Raw genomic sequence first — 17,485 nt, forward strand, 5'->3', positions numbered from 1 at the left:
TCCCTCACTGTATGTATGTATGATGAGACAGTGGATTCAGCAGTCAGATGGAACAGAGTAAATAGACATTTCAATGTCATAGATTTAGCCGGTGGTAACTTGTGGAATAGACACTGGCTATAACCAATCAGCATTCAGGATTAGACCCACCTGTTGTATAATAGATATTATAAACTGGGTGGTTCGAGCCCTGAATGCTGATTGGCTGACAGCCATGCTATGACAAAATATTTATTTTTACTGCTCTAATTACATTGGCAACCAGTTTATAATAGCAATAAGGCTCCTCTGTGGTTTTTGATATATGGCCAATGTACCACGTCTAAGGGCTGTATCCAGGCACTCCGCGATGTGAAGAAGGGCTTAAGAACAGCCCTTAGCCGTGGTATATCAGCCATATACCACACCCCCTCATGCCTTGTTGCTTAATTCGAAAGCTGTTTTATTGGTCAAAACGTTTTTCTCCATACAGGCCTTTGTGATATTCTGTGGGCTGGGGATCAACAACACCATGATGTACAATCAAGTGAAGAAGACCTGGGCCAAGCAGTCTGTGGCCCTGGATGTGAGCATTGATAGGATGCGTCACAAATGGTCAAAAGTAGTGCACTATAAAGGGCTTAGGGTGCAATTTGGGACTGAGCCATGTACTCTTCTCCCTTCACTCACTAGGCGTTTAGTTTTAAAAGTTTTTAAAATATGCCTTTCGTGCACTAACACTCACACTTGACTTTCCCCCCCTACAAGCTCTGACTTTACTGATAGCTGTTTTACTGAGAAAACATGTACTTACTATGACTGAGATAGATGGTTGTCTCCCCTGGTTATCTTAAGATGAATGCACTAACTGTAAGTCGCTCTGGATAAGAGTGTCTGGTAAATGAATAAATGTAAATGTAAAATGAACGTGTTAGCTAGCCAGTCTAGTTGCTGGGCTTTGGGCTCCTCTGTCTGTCTGTCTGTCTGTCTGTCTGTATGACTGACTGACTGTCTGACTGTCTGTCTGACTGTCTGTCTGACTGACTGACTGTCTGTCTGTCTGTCTGTCTGTCTGTCTGTCTGTCTGTCTGTCTGACTGACTGACTGACTGACTGACTGTCTGTCTGTCTGTCTGTCTGTCTGTCTGTCTGTCTGTCTGTCTGTCTGTCTGTCTGTCTGGTCCTCAGAATGCTTCATGAAACAACGGAGGTAATGTGGTTAAAACACATATCAGACTTGATGAGAGGCGATATACTAGTATATTATATTATATTATGTATACACTATATACTAGTATATTATATTATGTATATTATGTATACACTATATACTAGTATATTATATATACTATATACTAGTATATTATGTTATGTTATGTATACACTATATACTAGTATATTATATATACTATATACTAGTATATTATATTATGTATACACTATATACTAGTATATTATATATACTATATACTAGTATATTATATTATATTATGTATACACTATATACTAGTATATTATATATACTATATACTAGTATATTATATTATGTATACACTATATGCTAGTATATTATATTATGTATACACTATATACTAGTATATTATATTATGTTATGTATACACTATATACTAGTATATTATATATACTATATACTAGTATATTATATTATATTATGTATACACTATATACTAGTATATTATATTTACTATATGCTAGTATATTATATTATGTTATGTATACACTATATACTAGTATATTATATATACGATATACTAGTATATTATATTATATTATGTATACACTATATACTAGTATATTATATTTACTATATGCTAGTATATTATATTATGTATATACTAGTATATTATATTATGTTATGTATACACTATATACTAGTATATTATATATACTATATATTAGTATATTATATTATATTATGTATACACTATATACTAGTATATTATATTTACTATATGCTAGTATATTATATTATATTATGTATACACTATATACTAGTATATTATATTATATACACTATATATTAGTATATTATATTATATATACTATATACTAATATATTATATTATATATATATAGTATATATACTATATATATACTATATATATATTTATATACTATATATTGATATATCATATACTAGTATATTTTTTACTCCTGACACTTTTTGCTGTGTGCAATCTTTTTTTGACAGCATCCCCTCTTTGGAAACAGTGAAAATAGCTGAAATATTTATGGTGGGAGAGAAGAACCCTGCTGAATATTAATGTGCCGGATCGGCTCAGGCAGTAGAGGATAATACTGTAAAAATGCAGTCATGAGTAGTGGGAAGAAGACAATATTGCGTCTCTGTATGCATCCCAAATGGCACCCTATTCCCTATATAGTGCACTACTTTGCGCTAGATCCCATATCATCATGCATGTCCCACACCCACCTGCAGGGGGCCAGAGAGAGAGAGAGAGAAAGAGAAAGACTAAGAGAAAGAAAGAAAGAGAGATATAGAGAGAGAGAGAGAGAGATAGAGATATAGAGAGATATAAAGAGGGAGAGAGAGTCCATGATGATGTTTTCTCCTTCCTCAGATGCTGTCCTACCACGCCACATGCTCCAAGGTAGAGGTGGACAGACTCAAGGTATGTCTGAGAATTACATTACATGTAGAAGAAATAGAAAAACAAACAAACAAAACAAACAAAATCTACAAGATAATAATCCAAACAGGTGTCCATGTAGAAGTCACCTGGTTACTTTCCCAGGGTGTATTCACTAGGAACCAAACGGAAGAAAATGGAATGAAACAGGGAGGAATATACCTGAATTTGTCCAAGAGAAACGTCCATTTTCATTGCAAAATGTTTTGTTACGTCAGACTAATGAGTACACCCCAGGACTATCATGAAGAGGGACTGGTGAGGTGAGGTGTGGATGTGGGGGCCGGGGACCTATCATAAAGAGGGACTGGAGGGACTGGTGAGGTGTGGAGGTGGATGTGGGGGTCAGAGGACCTATCATAAAGAGGGACTGGTGAGGTGTGGAGGTGGATGTGGGGGTCGGGGGACCTATCATAAAGAGGGACTGGAGAGACTGGTGAGGTGTGGAGGTGGATGTGGGGGTCAGAGGACCTATCATAAAGAGGGACTGGTGAGGTGTGGAGGTGGATGTGGGGGTCGGAGGACCTATCATAAAGAGGTACTGGTGAAGTGTGGAGGTGGATGTGGGGGATCGGAGGACCTATCATAAAGAGGGACTGGAGAGACTGGTGAGGTGTGGAGGTGGATGTGGGGGTCGGGGGACCTATCATAAAGAGGGACTGGAGGGACTGGTGAGGTGTGGAGGTGGATGTGGGGGTCGGGGGACCTATCATAAAGAGGGACTGGAGGGACTGGTGAGGTGTGGAGGTGGATGTGGGGGTCAGAGGACCTATCATAAAGAGGGACTGGTGAAGTGTGGAGGTGGATGTGGGGGTCGGAGGACCTATCATAAAGAGGGACTGGTGAGGTGTGGAGGTGGATGTGGGGGTCAGAGGACCTATCATAAAGAGGGACTGGTGAGGTGTGGAGGTGGATGTGGGGGTCGGAGGACCTATCATAAAGAGGTACTGGTGAAGTGTGGAGGTGGATGTGGGGGTCGGAGGACCTATCATAAAGAGGGACTGGAGAGACTGGTGAGGTGTGGAGGTGGATGTGGGGGTTGGGGGACCTATCATAAAGAGGGACTGGAGGGACTGGTGAGGTGTGGAGGTGGATGTGGGGGTCAGAGGACCTATCATAAAGAGGGACTGGAGGTACTGGTGAAGTGTGGAGGTGGATGTGGGGGTCGGAGGACCTATCATAAAGAGGGACTGGAGGGACTGGTGAGGTGTGGAGGTGGATGTGGGGGTCGGAGGACCTATCATAAAGAGGGACTGGTGAGGTGTGGAGGTGGATGTGGGGGTCAGAGGACCTATCATAAAGAGGGACTGGTGAGGTGTGGAGGTGGATGTGGGGGTCGGAGGACCTATCATAAAGAGGTACTGGTGAAGTGTGGAGGTGGATGTGGGGGTCGGAGGACCTATCATAAAGAGGGACTGGAGAGACTGGTGAGGTGTGGAGGTGGATGTGGGGGTTGGGGGACCTATCATAAAGAGGGACTGGTGAGGGTGGAGGTGGATGTGGGGGTCAGAGGACCTATCATAAAGAGGGACTGGAGAGACTGGTGAGGTGTGGAGGTGGATGTGGGGGTCGGGGGACCTATCATAAAGAGGGACTGGAGGGACTGGTGAGGTGTGGAGGTGGATGTGGGGGTCGGGGACCTATCATAAAGAGGGACTGGAGGGACTGGTGAGGTGTGGAGGTGGATGTGGGGGTCAGAGGACCTATCATAAAGAGGTACTGGTGAAGTGTGGAGGTGGATGTGGGGGTCGGAGGACCTATCATAAAGAGGGACTGGTGAGGTGTGGAGGTGGATGTGGGGGTCAGAGGACCTATCATAAAGAGGGACTGGTGAGGTGTGGAGGTGGATGTGGGGGTCGGAGGACCTATCATAAAGAGGTACTGGTGAAGTGTGGAGGTGGATGTGGGGGTCGGAGGACCTATCATAAAGAGGGACTGGAGAGACTGGTGAGGTGTGGAGGTGGATGTGGGGGTTGGGGGACCTATCATAAAGAGGGACTGGTGAGGTGTGGAGGTGGATGTGGGGGTCGGAGGACCTATCATAAAGAGGTACTGGTGAAGTGTGGAGGTGGATGTGGGGGTCGGAGGACCTATCATAAAGAGGGACTGGAGAGACTGGTGAGGTGTGGAGGTGGATGTGGGGGTCGGGGGACCTATCATAAAGAGGGACTGGAGGGACTGGTGAGGTGTGGAGGTGGATGTGGGGGTCGGGGGACCTATCATAAAGAGGGACTGGAGGGACTGGTGAGGTGTGGAGGTGGATGTGGGGGTCAGAGGACCTATCATAAAGAGGTACTGGTGAAGTGTGGAGGTGGATGTGGGGGTCGGAGGACCTATCATAAAGAGGGACTGGAGGGACTGGTGAGGTGTGGAGGTGGATGTGGGGGTCGGAGGACCTATCATAAAGAGGGACTGGAGGGACTGGTGAGGTGTGGAGGTGGATGTGGGGGTCGGAGGACCTATCATAAAGAGGGACTGGAGGGACTGGTGAGGTGTGGAGGTGGATGTGGGGGTCGGGGGACCTATCATAAAGAGGGACTGGAGGGACTGGTGAGGTGTGGAGGTGGATGTGGGGGTCGGGGGACCTATCATAAAGAGGGACTGGAGGGACTGGTGAGGGTGGAGTTGGGGGTCAGAGGACCTATCATAAAGAGGGACTGGAGGGACTGGTGAGGGTGGAGTTGTGGGTCAGAGGACCTATCATAAAGAGGGACTGGTGAGGGTGGAGGTGGGGATCAGAGGACCTATCATAAAGAGGGACTGGTGAGGGTGGAGGTGGGGATCAGAGGACCTATCATAAAGAGGGACTGGTGAGGGTGGAGGTGGGGTCAGGGGACCTATCATAAAGAGGGACTGGTGAGCGGGGAGGTGGGGGTCAGAGGACCTATCATAAAGAGGGACTGGAGGGACTGGTGGAGGGGGAGGAGGAGGAGGGGGGGTCAGAGGACCTATCATAAAGAGGGACTGGAGGGACTGGTGAGGGGGAGGAGGAGGTGGGGGTCAGAGGACCTATCATAAAGAGGGACTGGAGGGACTGGTGGAGGGGGAGGAGGAGGTGGGGGTCAGAGGACCTATCATAAAGAGGGACTGGTGAGGGTGGAGCTGGGGGTCAGAGGACCTATCATAAAGAGGGACTAGAGGGACTAGTGAGGGGAGGTGGAGGTGGGGGTCAGAGGACCTATCATAAAGAGGGACTGGAGGGACTGGTGGCGGGGGGAAGGTGGGGGTCAGAGGACCTATCATAAAGAGGGACTGGAGGGACTGGTGAGGGGGAGGAGGAGGTGGGGGTCAGAGGACCTATCATAAAGAGGGACTAGAGGGACTGGTGAGGGGGAGGTGGAGATGGGGGTCAGAGGACCTATCATAAAGAGGGACTGGAGGGACTGGTGAGGGGGAGGTGGAGATGGGGGTCAGAGGACCTATCATAAAGAGGGACTGGAGGGACTGGTGAGGTGGGAGGAGGAGGTGGGGGTCAGAGGACCTATCATAAAGAGGGACTGGAGGGACTGGTGAGGGGGAGGAGGAGGTGGGGGTCAGAGGACCTATCATAAAGAGGGACTGGAGGGACTGGTGAGGGGGAGGAGGAGGTGGGGGTCAGAGGACCTATCATAAAGAGGGACTGGAGGGACTGGTGAGGGGGAGGAGGAGGTGGGGGTCAGAGGACCAATCATAAAGAGGGACTGGAGGGACTGGTGAGGTGGGAGGAGGAGGTGGGGGTCAGAGGACCTATCATAAAGAGGGACTGGAGGGACTGGCTCCTCCGGAGGAGGAGGTGGGGGTCAGAGGACCTATCATAAAGAGGGACTGGAGGGACTGGTGAGGGGGAGGAGGAGGTGGGGGTCAGAGGACCTATCATAAAGAGGGACTGGAGGGACTGGTGAGGGGGAGGAGGAGGTGGGGGTCAGAGGACCTATCATAAAGAGGGACTGGAGGGACTCCAAGTTGGATTGTAGCAGATTTCCTGGTGAGGGGGAGGAGGAGGTGGGGGAGGAGGACCTATCATAAAGAGGGACTGGAGGGACTGGTGAGGGGGAGGAGGAGGTGGGGGGAGGAGGACCAATCATAAAGAGGGACTGGAGGGACTGGTGGCAGGGGGGTGAAGGTAGGTCGGAGGACCTGAGGCCTTGAGTTTGTCATTTCCTGTTCACCTACTAGGACGCCAGAATATTCACCCCCACATTCTACTCCCTCAGGCTGCTAAGATCCCTTTGAGCAGTGAGCTGGGCATCGAAGAGTTCCACTTCAACGATTTCTCACTGGACAACGACGCCATGATCACTGCCTCCCTCCGGATGTTTCTGGAACTTAGCCGTCCAGAAGTTTAAGATTGACTACAACGTGAGTGAGGTCAACAATGAGGGAGAATGGAGAGGCTTTCAGATTTCTCTCCAGCAACTTTTCCAAAATCACTACATTTTCCAGAAATCCAAGTTGGATTGTAGCAGATTTCCTGGTTATTCTGTCCTGATTCCGGGAATCTTCCAACTAGGGTTTCTGTAAAACCTGGGAATTTTGGGAGGACCAGAATATTGCAACCCTATTGGGAGTACCAGAATATTATAACCCTATTGGGAGTACCAGAATATTACAGCCCTATTGGGAGGACCAGAATATTACAACCCTATTGGGAGTACCAGAATATTACAACCCTATTGGGAGTACCAGAATATTGCAACCCTATTGGGAGGACCAGAATATTACAACCCTATTGGGAGTACCAGAATATTACAACCCTATCGGGAGTGCCAGAATATTACAACCCTATTGGGAGGACCAGAATATTACAACCCTATTGGGAGTACCAGAATATTACAACCCTATTGGGAGTACCAGAATATTACAACCCTATTGGGAGGACCAGAATATTACAACCCTATCGGGAGTACCAGAATATTACAACCCTATTGGGAGTACCAGAATATTACAACACCATTGGGAGTGCCAGCATTTTACAACCCTATTTGGAGTGCCAGAATATTACAACCCTATTGATCTTGTTTTTGATGAACTCTCTTGGTGACATGTTACAGTAACACCTGATATGAGAACAACAGCAAAGCAAACATTTATTCCATAAGACGGTTCCTCCTCCCTCTCAGGTCCTGTGTCGCTGGCTGTTGACGGTGAGGAAGAACTATCGCACGGTGGCATACCATAACTGGAGGCATGCCTTCAACGTGTGCCAGTGCATGTTCCTCATGATCACAGTGAGTCAACACAACAAAAGATGCTCTGTGTACACATTTAGAAAAGAGCGTTCCTCAAGGGTTCTTTGGTAAGGCGGATGGTTCTATGTGGAACCGAACCATAATGAGTCAAAGTTCCCTTTGAGCCCTTAAATGGTTCTTTACAGTTCAGAAAAGGGTTATTTGATCTTTTAGTGCTAATTAAAATGTAAGGGCGGGGTTTGCTCAAAAATCTTTTTGTGCAGCCGTGAGTGAGAGTGTCATTCCAGTTGATGTCATCTGTTGTGTTATTACATGTCACATTTGAATATGGCCAGGACAGTGTCTCGTAAAAGACTCTGTGTAAGACCTTGTGTCAGTTCTGTTTGCTGAGTCAGACGATCTCAATCCTCTCCTCAGGGACCCCAGCCCTTCCACAGCTACCAGTTAACACAATAATGACAACTATGGAGTTTTAACAATATAAAACTAACCAGAATAAAACACAGCGTAATGTTCTTCAAAATATTATTTGTAGAACTTTTGAGATTGGTTCTTTAAAGAATCTTTGTCAATCTCCATAAAGGTTCTATAAAGAACCATTAAAAAGAGTTCTCAATAGCAACGAAAAGGGTTGTAAGCATAGCGGAACCTTTTTGGTGCTATTGTATATAGAACCATATTTGAATGGTTCTTTGTAGAACCTTAGGAAAGGGTTTTCTACAGCACTGTAAAAGTTCAATTTAAAACCCTTATAGAACCTTCAAAAAAGGGTTCTACTGTGCCTTCATCAAGAATCCACACCCCTTGACTTTTTCCACATTTTGTTGTGTTACAGCCAGAATTAAAACATTTCTTAAATTGAGATTTTGTGTCACTTGCCTCCACACAATACCCCATAATGTCAACGTGGAATTATGTTTTTTTAAACTTTTAAAATGAATTTAACATTTAATGCTGAAATGCCTTGAGTCAATAAGTATTCAACCCCTTTGTCATGGAAAACTGTTTTCTTCACATTGTTCCTCAATTTGTTTCCCCACCAAGGCAATTAAAGTGAAGATTAACCAATTACAATGGATCTGTCCCAAATGACCTATTTTGTTCTCCACTTTTGACCAGGGACGGGACAAGGGTAGTGCACTATATAGTGAATAGAGTGCCGTTTGGGACACAAGTCATGTTTGGATAGATTCGGTACTTCCGTTACCTCTGTGTCCGCAGACGGCTGGCTTCCAGGATGTTCTGTCGGATGCAGAGACCCTGGCGTTGATGGTGGGTTGTCTCTGCCATGACCTAGACCACCGTGGCACCAACAACGCCTTCCAGGCCAAGTGAGTCACCTCGGCTGAGCGCCGAAGACAAATAAGGAAAATGAAGGAAAATAAAGAAGTCTGATCAGTCAGTCAGTCTGCACGTCCGTCCGTCCTGCCTGTCAGTCCATCTTCCCTGTTAATCAATCAATCAATCAGTTGAATGTCCCTCCTTTGCTGCTTCCTACAGGACTGGCTCTGCTCTGGCCCTGCTCTACGGGACATCAGCTACTCTGGAGCACCATCACTTCAACCATGCAGTCATGATCCTACAGAGTGAGGTGAACTTGGCGACCATCACCTTTACTTTTTTTACTTTTTTAAATTGGATTTATTTCACCTTTGTTTAACCAGGTAGACTAGTTGAGAACAAGTTCTCATTTGCAACTGTGACCTGGCCAAGATAAAGCAAAGCAGTTCGCCACATACAACAACACAGAGTTACACATGGAGTAAACAAAACATACAGTCAATAATACAGTAGAATAAAAGAAAACAAAAAGTCTATATACAGTGAGTGCAAATGAGGTAAGTTAAGGAAATAAATAGGCCATGGTGGCGAAGTAATTACAATATAGCAATTAAACACTGGAATGGTAGATGGGCAGAAGATGAATGTGCAGGTAGAGATACTGGGGTGCAAAGGAGCAAAATAAATAAATACCAGTATGGGGATGAGGTAGGTAGATAGATGGGCTGTTTACATATAGGCTAAGTACAGGTGCAGTGATCTGTAAAATGCTCTGACAGCTGGTGCTTAAAGTTAGTGAGGGACATATGAGTCTCCAGCTTCAGAATTTTTTACAATTTGTTCCAGTCATGAGCAGCAGAGAACTGGAAGGAAAGACGACCAAAGGAGGAATTGGCTTTGGGGGTGACTAGTGGGATATACCTGCTAGAGCGTGTGCTACAAGTGGGTGCTGCAATGGTGACCAGTGAGCTGAGATAAGGTGGGGCTTTACCTAGCAGAGACTTGTAGATAACCTGCAGCCAGTGGGTTTGGCGACGAGTATGAAGCGAGGGCCAACCAACGAGAGCGTACAGGTCGCAGCGTTAGGTAGTGTATGGGGCTTTGGTGACAAAACGGATGGCACTGTGATAGACTGCATTCAATTTGTTGAGTAGAGTGTTGGAGGCTATTTTATAGATGACATCACCAAAGTCGAGGATCGGTAGGATGGTCAGTTTTACAAGGGTATGTTTGGCAAAGGATGCTTTGTTGCGATATAGGAATCCGATTCTAGATTTAATTTTGGATTGGAGATGCTTAATGTGAGTCTGGAAGGAGAGTTTACAGTCTAACCAGACACCCAGGTATTTGTAGTTGTCCACGTATTCTAAGTCAGAGGTGTCCAGAGTAGTGATGCTGGACGGGTGAGCAGGTGTGGGCAGCGATCGATTGAAAAGCATGCATTTAGTTTTACTTGCGTTTAAGAGCAGTTGGAGGCCACGGAAGGAGAGTTGTGTAGCATTGAAGCTCGTCTGGAGGGTTGTTAACACAGTGTCCAAGGAGGGGCCAGAAGTATACAGAATGGTGTCGTCTGAGTAGAGGTGGATCAGAGAATCACCAGCAGCAAGAGCAACATCATTGATGTATACAGAAAAGAGAGTCAGCCCGAGAATTGAACCCTGTGGCACACCTATAGAGACTATCAGAGGTCCAGACAACAGGCCCTCCGATTTGACACACTGAACTCTATCAGAGAAGTAGTTGGTAAACCAGGCGAGGCAGTCATTAGAGAAACCAAGGCTTAAGAGCTTCCATTTATTCCTCAACCCTGAAATTCCCCCTTGCATGTATTACCTGATAATATATCTTTTTCAACAGGGTCATAAAATATTAATATATATTTTGCTCATGTCTTCCATCAGGGTCATAAAATATTAATATATATTTTGCTCATGTCTTCCATCAGGGTCATAAAATATTAATATATATTTTGCTCATGTCTTCCATCAGGGTCATAAAATCTTAATATATATTTTGCTCATGTCTTCCAACAGGGTCATAATATCTTTGCCAACCTGTGTTCCAAAGAGTACAGTAGTATGATGCAGCTACTGAAACAGGCCATCCTCTCCACTGACCTCACCCTGCACTTCCAGTAAGACTTACAACTTCCACATGCAGTTGTAGAACAGAAACTTGATAACACAAACAGACTGGCACTCAGGCCACCTCCCGTCTGCTTTGCCATTGAACCTCCCTCCTTTTCCTTGTATCCGTTCTGTGACTCTGTCTGTGCTCCTAAACAGGAGGAGGAGCCAGTTCTGTGACTCTGTCTGTGCTCCTAAACAGGAGGAGGAGCCAGTTCTTTGACTCTGTCTGTGCTCCTAAACAGGAGGAGGAGCCAGTTCTTTGACTCTGTCTGTGCTCCTAAACAGGAGGAGGAGCCAGTTCTTTGACCGCGTTCTCTCTGGAGAGTTCAGCTGGACAGACGAGGCTCACAGAGAACTTCTCAGGTCCTTCTATCTGTCTTACTTGTTTATTGAACCATGATCAACAATCTCCTTCTGTGGAGACTTGGTTTGGTTCTAAACAACCTCTGACCTCTGTCATCACCAGGTCTATGCTAATGACAGCATGTGACTTGGGTGCAGTGACCCGCCCCTGGGAGATCTCCAAACAGGTGAAATGTTACAAAACTTCTTCCTGTGTCACAAATGACACCCTAATCCTTGTATAATGTACTAGTGTTGACTAGGGTCCAAAGGATCATCATTGACATCATTGACAATCCCCCTACAGGTTGCGGAGTTGGTGACCAGTGAGTTTTTCGAGCAAGGTGACAGGGAGAGGTCTGAGCTCAAGTTAACTCCAGCGGTAAGCAGAATACAGTACTACTGTAACACCTCCTTTCAAACTACACTTCCCTTCAAACTACACTTCCCTTCAAACTACACTTCCCATCAAACTACACTTCCTGTTAAACTACACTTCCCATTCAACTACACTTCCTGTTAAACTACACTTCCCGTTAAACTACACTTCCCGTTAAACTACACTTCCCTTCAAACTACACTTCCCTTACATTCAAACTACACTTCCCTTCAAACTACACTTCCTGTTAAACTACACATGCTGTTAAACTACACTTCATTGTACAACTTCGCTTCCAACTACCCTTCCCTTCAAAATAAACTTCTCTTCAATGTCAGATCATCAACTTTGATATTAACTCTCCATCCACTACGACCTTGATTCCCTTGAGTCCAAACTCCATTAATGCACCTTTAGTCTGCACAGCATTTAGGAAGTCGACTTTTATATTTCCTTCTGCTGAGCTTCAGTGTCTTTCTAACGCCCTCTGGGTTCCCAGACGTTAGCCTTGATGTAGGGAGTTCTATCTTTAGATATGCAACTGTTGGGATGAAATGACTAAAGTTAGCCTTGATGTAGGGAGTTCTTTCTTTAGATATGCAACTGTTGGGATGAAATGACTAAAGTTAGCCTTGATGTAGGGAGTTCTTTCTTTAGATATGCAACTGTTGGGATGAAATTACTAAAGTTAGCCTTGATGTAGGGAGTTCTTTCTTTAGATATGCAACTGTTGGGATGCAATGACTAAAGTTAGTCTTGATGTAGGGAGTTCTTTCTTTAGATATGTAACTGTTGGGATGAAATGACTAAAGTTAGCCTTGATGTAGGGAGTTCTTTCTTTAGATATGCAACTGTTGGGATGAAATGACTAAAGTTAGCCTTGATGTAGGAAGTTCTTTCTTTAGATATGCAACTGTTGGGATGAAATGACTAAAGTTAGCCTTGATGTAGGGAGTTCTTTCTTTAGATATGCAACTGTTGGGATGAAATGACTAAAGTTAGCCTTGATGTAGGGAGTTCTTTCTTTAGATATTCAACTGTTGGGATGAAATGACTAAAGTTAGCCTTGATGTGGGGAGTTCTTTCTTTAGATATTCAACTGTTGGGATGAAATGACTAAAGTTAGCCTTGATGTAGGGAGTTCTTTCTTTAGATATTCAACTGTTGGGATGAAATGACTAAAGTTAGCCTTGACATCTCGACGTCTCTCTCCTCAGGCCATCTTTGACCGTAATCGTAAAGACGAGCTGCCCGCCCTGCAGCTGGAGTGGATAGATGGGATCTGTAAGCCCCTCTACCAGGTAACGGACTCGCCTGTTCTAAACCCATCTCGTCTGTTTGTTACTGACACACCAAGTTCAAGGGGAAATCCAGCGCAATAAAATCTCAGTCCAGTAGTCCAGAGCTGTATGTTTCCACAGTATGATGTCCTCTGGAATGTCTTTATTTCAGCCCTTTTTTCAGTCGTCCTGCATGAAATGAGCCCATGTCTGTCTGCGATTCAGCCCCTTCTAAGTCAGTCTCCCACACTGTCTCCCCTCTAGGCTCTGATGAAGCTAAACGTGAAGCTGAAGCCTATGGTTGATGGGATAGCAGCCAACCGCATGAAGTGGAAGGAGCTGGGCTCGTCCTATCAGCAGCACACACACAGAACTGCAGAGACCAATCAGAGTCCTGGCTCTGAGTCAGGACCCAACCAAGAGACCAATCAAAATCCTGACTCCAGTCAGAACTCGCAACTAGAGTTTGGGTCAAATTCAGTATTTGATCAGACATCCGTTCTTACTACAGAGTGTAGTGGTCATCCAGAGTTTGGGTCAAATTCAGTACTTGATCGGTCTTCAGTTCTCACTACAGAGTCTAGTGGTCATCCAGAGTTTGGGTCAAATTCAGTACTTGATCAGACTTCAGTTCTCACTACAGAGTCTAGTGGTCATCCAGAGTTTGGGTCAAATTCAGTACTTGGTCAGACTTCAGTTCTCACTACAGAGTCTAGTGGTCATCTGGGGTCAGATGGAAGTATAGGGTCTGGTCAGCTGTCTCAGGGGCAGGGGGCTGAGGTTTGAAGAGAGAGGGAAAGGGAGAGCGAAGGAGGGAGGAGAGAGGGAGGGGGATTAAGAGATAGGGAGGGGAGAGAGAGAAGGGAGGAGAGAGGGAGGAGGAATTAAGAGAGAGGGGGATTAGGAGAAATGGGAGGGGGAGAGAGAAGGAGGGAGAAGAGAGGGAGGGGGAATTAGGAGCTAAGGAGGGGAGAGAGAAGTAGGGAGGAGAGAGGGAGGGGGAATTAGGAGATAGGGAGGGGAGAGAGAAGGAGGGAGGAGAGAGGGAGGGGGAATTAGGAGATAGGGAGGGGAGAGAGAGAAGGCGGGAGGAGAGAGGGAGGGGGAATTAGGAGTTAGGGAGGGGGAGAGAAAGGAGGGAGGAGAGAGGGAGGGGGAATTAGGAGCTAAGGAGGGGAGAGAGAAGGAGGGAGGAGAGAGGGAGGGGGAATTAGGAGATAGGAAGGGGAGAGAGAAGGAGGGAGGAGAGAGGGAGGGGGAATTAGGAGATAGGGAGGGGAGAGAGAAGGAGGGAGGAGAGAGGGAGGGGGAATTAGGAGATAGGGAGGGGAGAGAGAAGGAGGGAGGAGAGAGGGATGGGGAATTAGGAGATAGGGAGGGGAGAGAGAAGGAGGGAGGAGAGAGGGAGGGGGAATTTGGAGATAGGGAAGGGAGAGAGAAGGAGGGAGGAGAGAGGGAGGGGGAATTAGGAGATAGGGAGGGGAGAGAGGAGGAGGGAGGAGAGAGGGAGGGGGAATTAGGAGATAGGGAGGGGGAGAGAGGAAGAGGGAGGCTGTGTGGTACTGTAGTGTCTGTAGTGTCTGTACCTCAACCTGATCTAGTTGGGGTATTAAAAAAGGTCTGTTTTTTACACTTTGTTTCCATCTTGTAGGACACGTCAGTGAACTACGTGTTGATCTTTATGACAAGAACCTTGAGTGTGAAACATCCATTCATGTTAGATTCCTGCTCACAACTTCGTTGCACTGCTCTTGTGAAATGTAGTAATGCTGCCCACCTGATAAACCTCCTGTTTGTTAAAGCTTGTGCATCCATGGACCGGCTTTGAAACCAAAGATGTCCAGTAACCAATGTGTTATGCCTTCATGTCCAAGAAATCACTGTGATCTCTCTCTTTCTCGCTCTCTTTCCGTCTCTCTTTCCCTCTCTGTATCTCACTGTATCTACCCCCTTCCTCACTCTCTGTATCTATCCCCCCCCTTCCTCACTCTCTGTATCTATCCCCCCCCGCCCTCTCACTCTGTATCTACCCCCCGCCCACTCTCTCTGTATCTACCCCCCCCCCGCCCTCTCACTCTGTATCTACCCCCCCGCCCTCTCTCTCTGTATCTACCCCCCCGCCCTCTCACTCTGTATCTACCCCCCGCCCTCTCTCTCTGTATCTACCCCCGTCCTCTCTCTCTGTATCTACCCCCGCCCTCTCTCTCTGTATCTCACTGTATCTACCCCCTTCCTCTCTCTCTGTATCTACCCCTCCCACCCTCTCTCTCTGTATCTATCCCCCGCCCTCTCTCTCTGTATCTACCCCCCTTCCTCTGTATCTACCCCCCTGCCCTCTCTCTCTGTATCTACCCCCCGTCCTCTCTCTCTTTCTCTCTCTGCATCTACCCCCACCCTCTCTCTCTGTATCTACCCCCCGTCCTCTCTCTCTTTCTCTCTCTGTATCTACCCCCTCCTCTCTCTCTGTATCTACCCCCGCCCTCTCTCTCTGTATCTACCCCCCTTCCTCTCTCTCTGTATCTACCCCCCCTCTCTCTCTGTATCTACCCCCCTTCCTCTCTCTCTGTATCTACACCCCCGCCCACTCTCTCTGTATCTACCCCCCCCCCCTCTCACTCTGTATCTACCCCCCCCCCTCTCTCTCTGTATCTACCCCCGCCCTCTCACTCTGTATCTACCCCCCGCCCTCTCTCTCTGTATCTACCCCCGTCCTTTCTCTCTGTATCTACCCCCCGCCCCTCTCTCTCTGTATCTCACTGTATCTACCCCCTTCCTCTCTCTCTGTATCTACCCCTCCCACCCTCTCTCTCTGTATCTATCCCCCGCCCTCTCTCTCTGTATCTACCCCCCCTTCCTCTGTATCTACCCCCTGCCCTCTCTCTCTGTATCTACCCCCCCTCCTCTCTCTCTGTATCTACCCCTCGTCCTCTCTCTCTGTATCTACCCCCCATCCTCTCTCTCTTTCTCTCTCTGCATCTACCCCCACCCTCTCTCTCTGTATCTACCCCCCCGCCCTCTCTCTCTGTATCCACCCCCCCTTCCTCTCTCTCTGTATCTACCCCCCGCCCTCTCTCTCTGTATCCACCCCCCGTCCTCTCTCTCTGTATCTACCCCCCTGTCCTCTCTCTCTTTCTCTCTCTGTATCTACCCCCACCCTCTCTCTCTGTATCTACCCCCCGTCCTCTCTCTTTCTCTCTCTGTATCTACCCCCCTCCTCTCTCTCTCTGTATCTACCTCCGCCCCTCTCTCTGTATCTACCACCCCCTCCTCTCTCTCTGTATCTACCCCCCGCCCTCTCTCTCTGTATCTACCCCCTTCCTCTCTCTGTATCTACCCCCCCGCCCTCTCTCTCTGTATCCACCCCCCTTCCTCTCTCTCTGTATCTACCCCCCCGCCCTCTCTCTCTGTATCTACCCCCCGCCCTCTCTCTCTGTATCTACCCCCCCCTTCCTCTCTCTCTGTATCTACCCCCTCTCCTCTCTCTCTGTATCTACCCCCGCCCTCTCTCTCTGTATCTACCCCCCCCCTCCTCTCTCTCTGTATCTACCCCCGCCCTCTCTCTCTGTATCTACCCCCCGTCCTCTCTCTCTTTCCCTCTCTGTATCTACCCCCCGTCCTCTCTCTCTGTATCTACCCCCCGTCCTCTCTCTCTTTCTCTCTCTGTATCTACCCCCACCCTCTCTCTCTGTATCTACCCCCCCGTCCTCTCTCTCTTTCTCTCTCTGTATCTACCCCCCCCTCCTCTCTCTCTCTGTATCTACCTCCGCCCCTCTCTCTGTATCTACCACCCCCTCCTCTCTCTCTGTATCTACCCCCCGCCCTCTCTCTCTGTATCTACCCCCCTTCCTCTCTCTGTATCTACCCCCCGCCCTCTCTCTCTGTATCCACCCCCCTTCCTCTCTCTCTGTATCTACCCCCCGCCCTCTCACTCTGTATCTACCCCCCGCCCTCTCTCTCTGTATCTACCCCCGTCCTTTCTCTCTGTATCTACCCCCCGCCCTCTCTCTCTGTATCTCACTGTATCTACCCCCTTCCTCTCTCTCTGTATCTACCCCTCCCACCCTCTCTCTCTGTATCTATCCCCCGCCCTCTCTCTCTGTATCTACCCCCCTTCCTCTGTATCTACCCCCTGCCCTCTCTCTCTGTATCTACCCCCTCCTCTCTCTCTGTATCTACCCCTCGTCCTCTCTCTCTGTATCTACCCCCCATCCTCTCTCTCTTTCTCTCTCTGCATCTACCCCCACCCTCTCTCTGTA

General features: G+C 47.3%; 2 protein-coding genes across 2 annotated transcripts in view; one reads left to right on the plus strand and one right to left on the minus strand.

Annotated features, from left to right (window-relative positions):
- The window catches only part of LOC135519813 (uncharacterized), a 66,845-nt gene that overhangs the window by 39,616 nt on the left and 9,744 nt on the right, over window positions 1–17,485 (minus strand). Inside the window, exon 2 of the mRNA XM_064945025.1 lies at window positions 9,026–9,163. The gene's annotated coding sequence lies outside the window, so the exon portion shown is untranslated. The remainder of the gene's footprint in view (window positions 1–9,025; window positions 9,164–17,485) is intronic.
- Window positions 1–17,485, plus strand: part of pde11al (phosphodiesterase 11a, like) — a 45,853-nt gene that overhangs the window by 17,153 nt on the left and 11,215 nt on the right. Inside the window, 13 exon segments of the mRNA XM_064945026.1 lie at window positions 473–565; window positions 2,582–2,632; window positions 6,844–6,956; window positions 6,958–6,988; window positions 7,750–7,857; window positions 9,040–9,149; window positions 9,319–9,409; window positions 11,133–11,233; window positions 11,514–11,591; window positions 11,695–11,758; window positions 11,878–11,952; window positions 13,167–13,250; window positions 13,494–13,709. Coding sequence (XP_064801098.1) covers window positions 473–565; window positions 2,582–2,632; window positions 6,844–6,956; window positions 6,958–6,988; window positions 7,750–7,857; window positions 9,040–9,149; window positions 9,319–9,409; window positions 11,133–11,233; window positions 11,514–11,591; window positions 11,695–11,758; window positions 11,878–11,952; window positions 13,167–13,250; window positions 13,494–13,709 — 1,215 coding nt within the window.

This window comes from Oncorhynchus masou, chromosome 29 (assembly GCF_036934945.1).
Source record: "Oncorhynchus masou masou isolate Uvic2021 chromosome 29, UVic_Omas_1.1, whole genome shotgun sequence".
NCBI classification, from domain to species: Eukaryota; Metazoa; Chordata; class Actinopteri; order Salmoniformes; family Salmonidae; genus Oncorhynchus; species Oncorhynchus masou.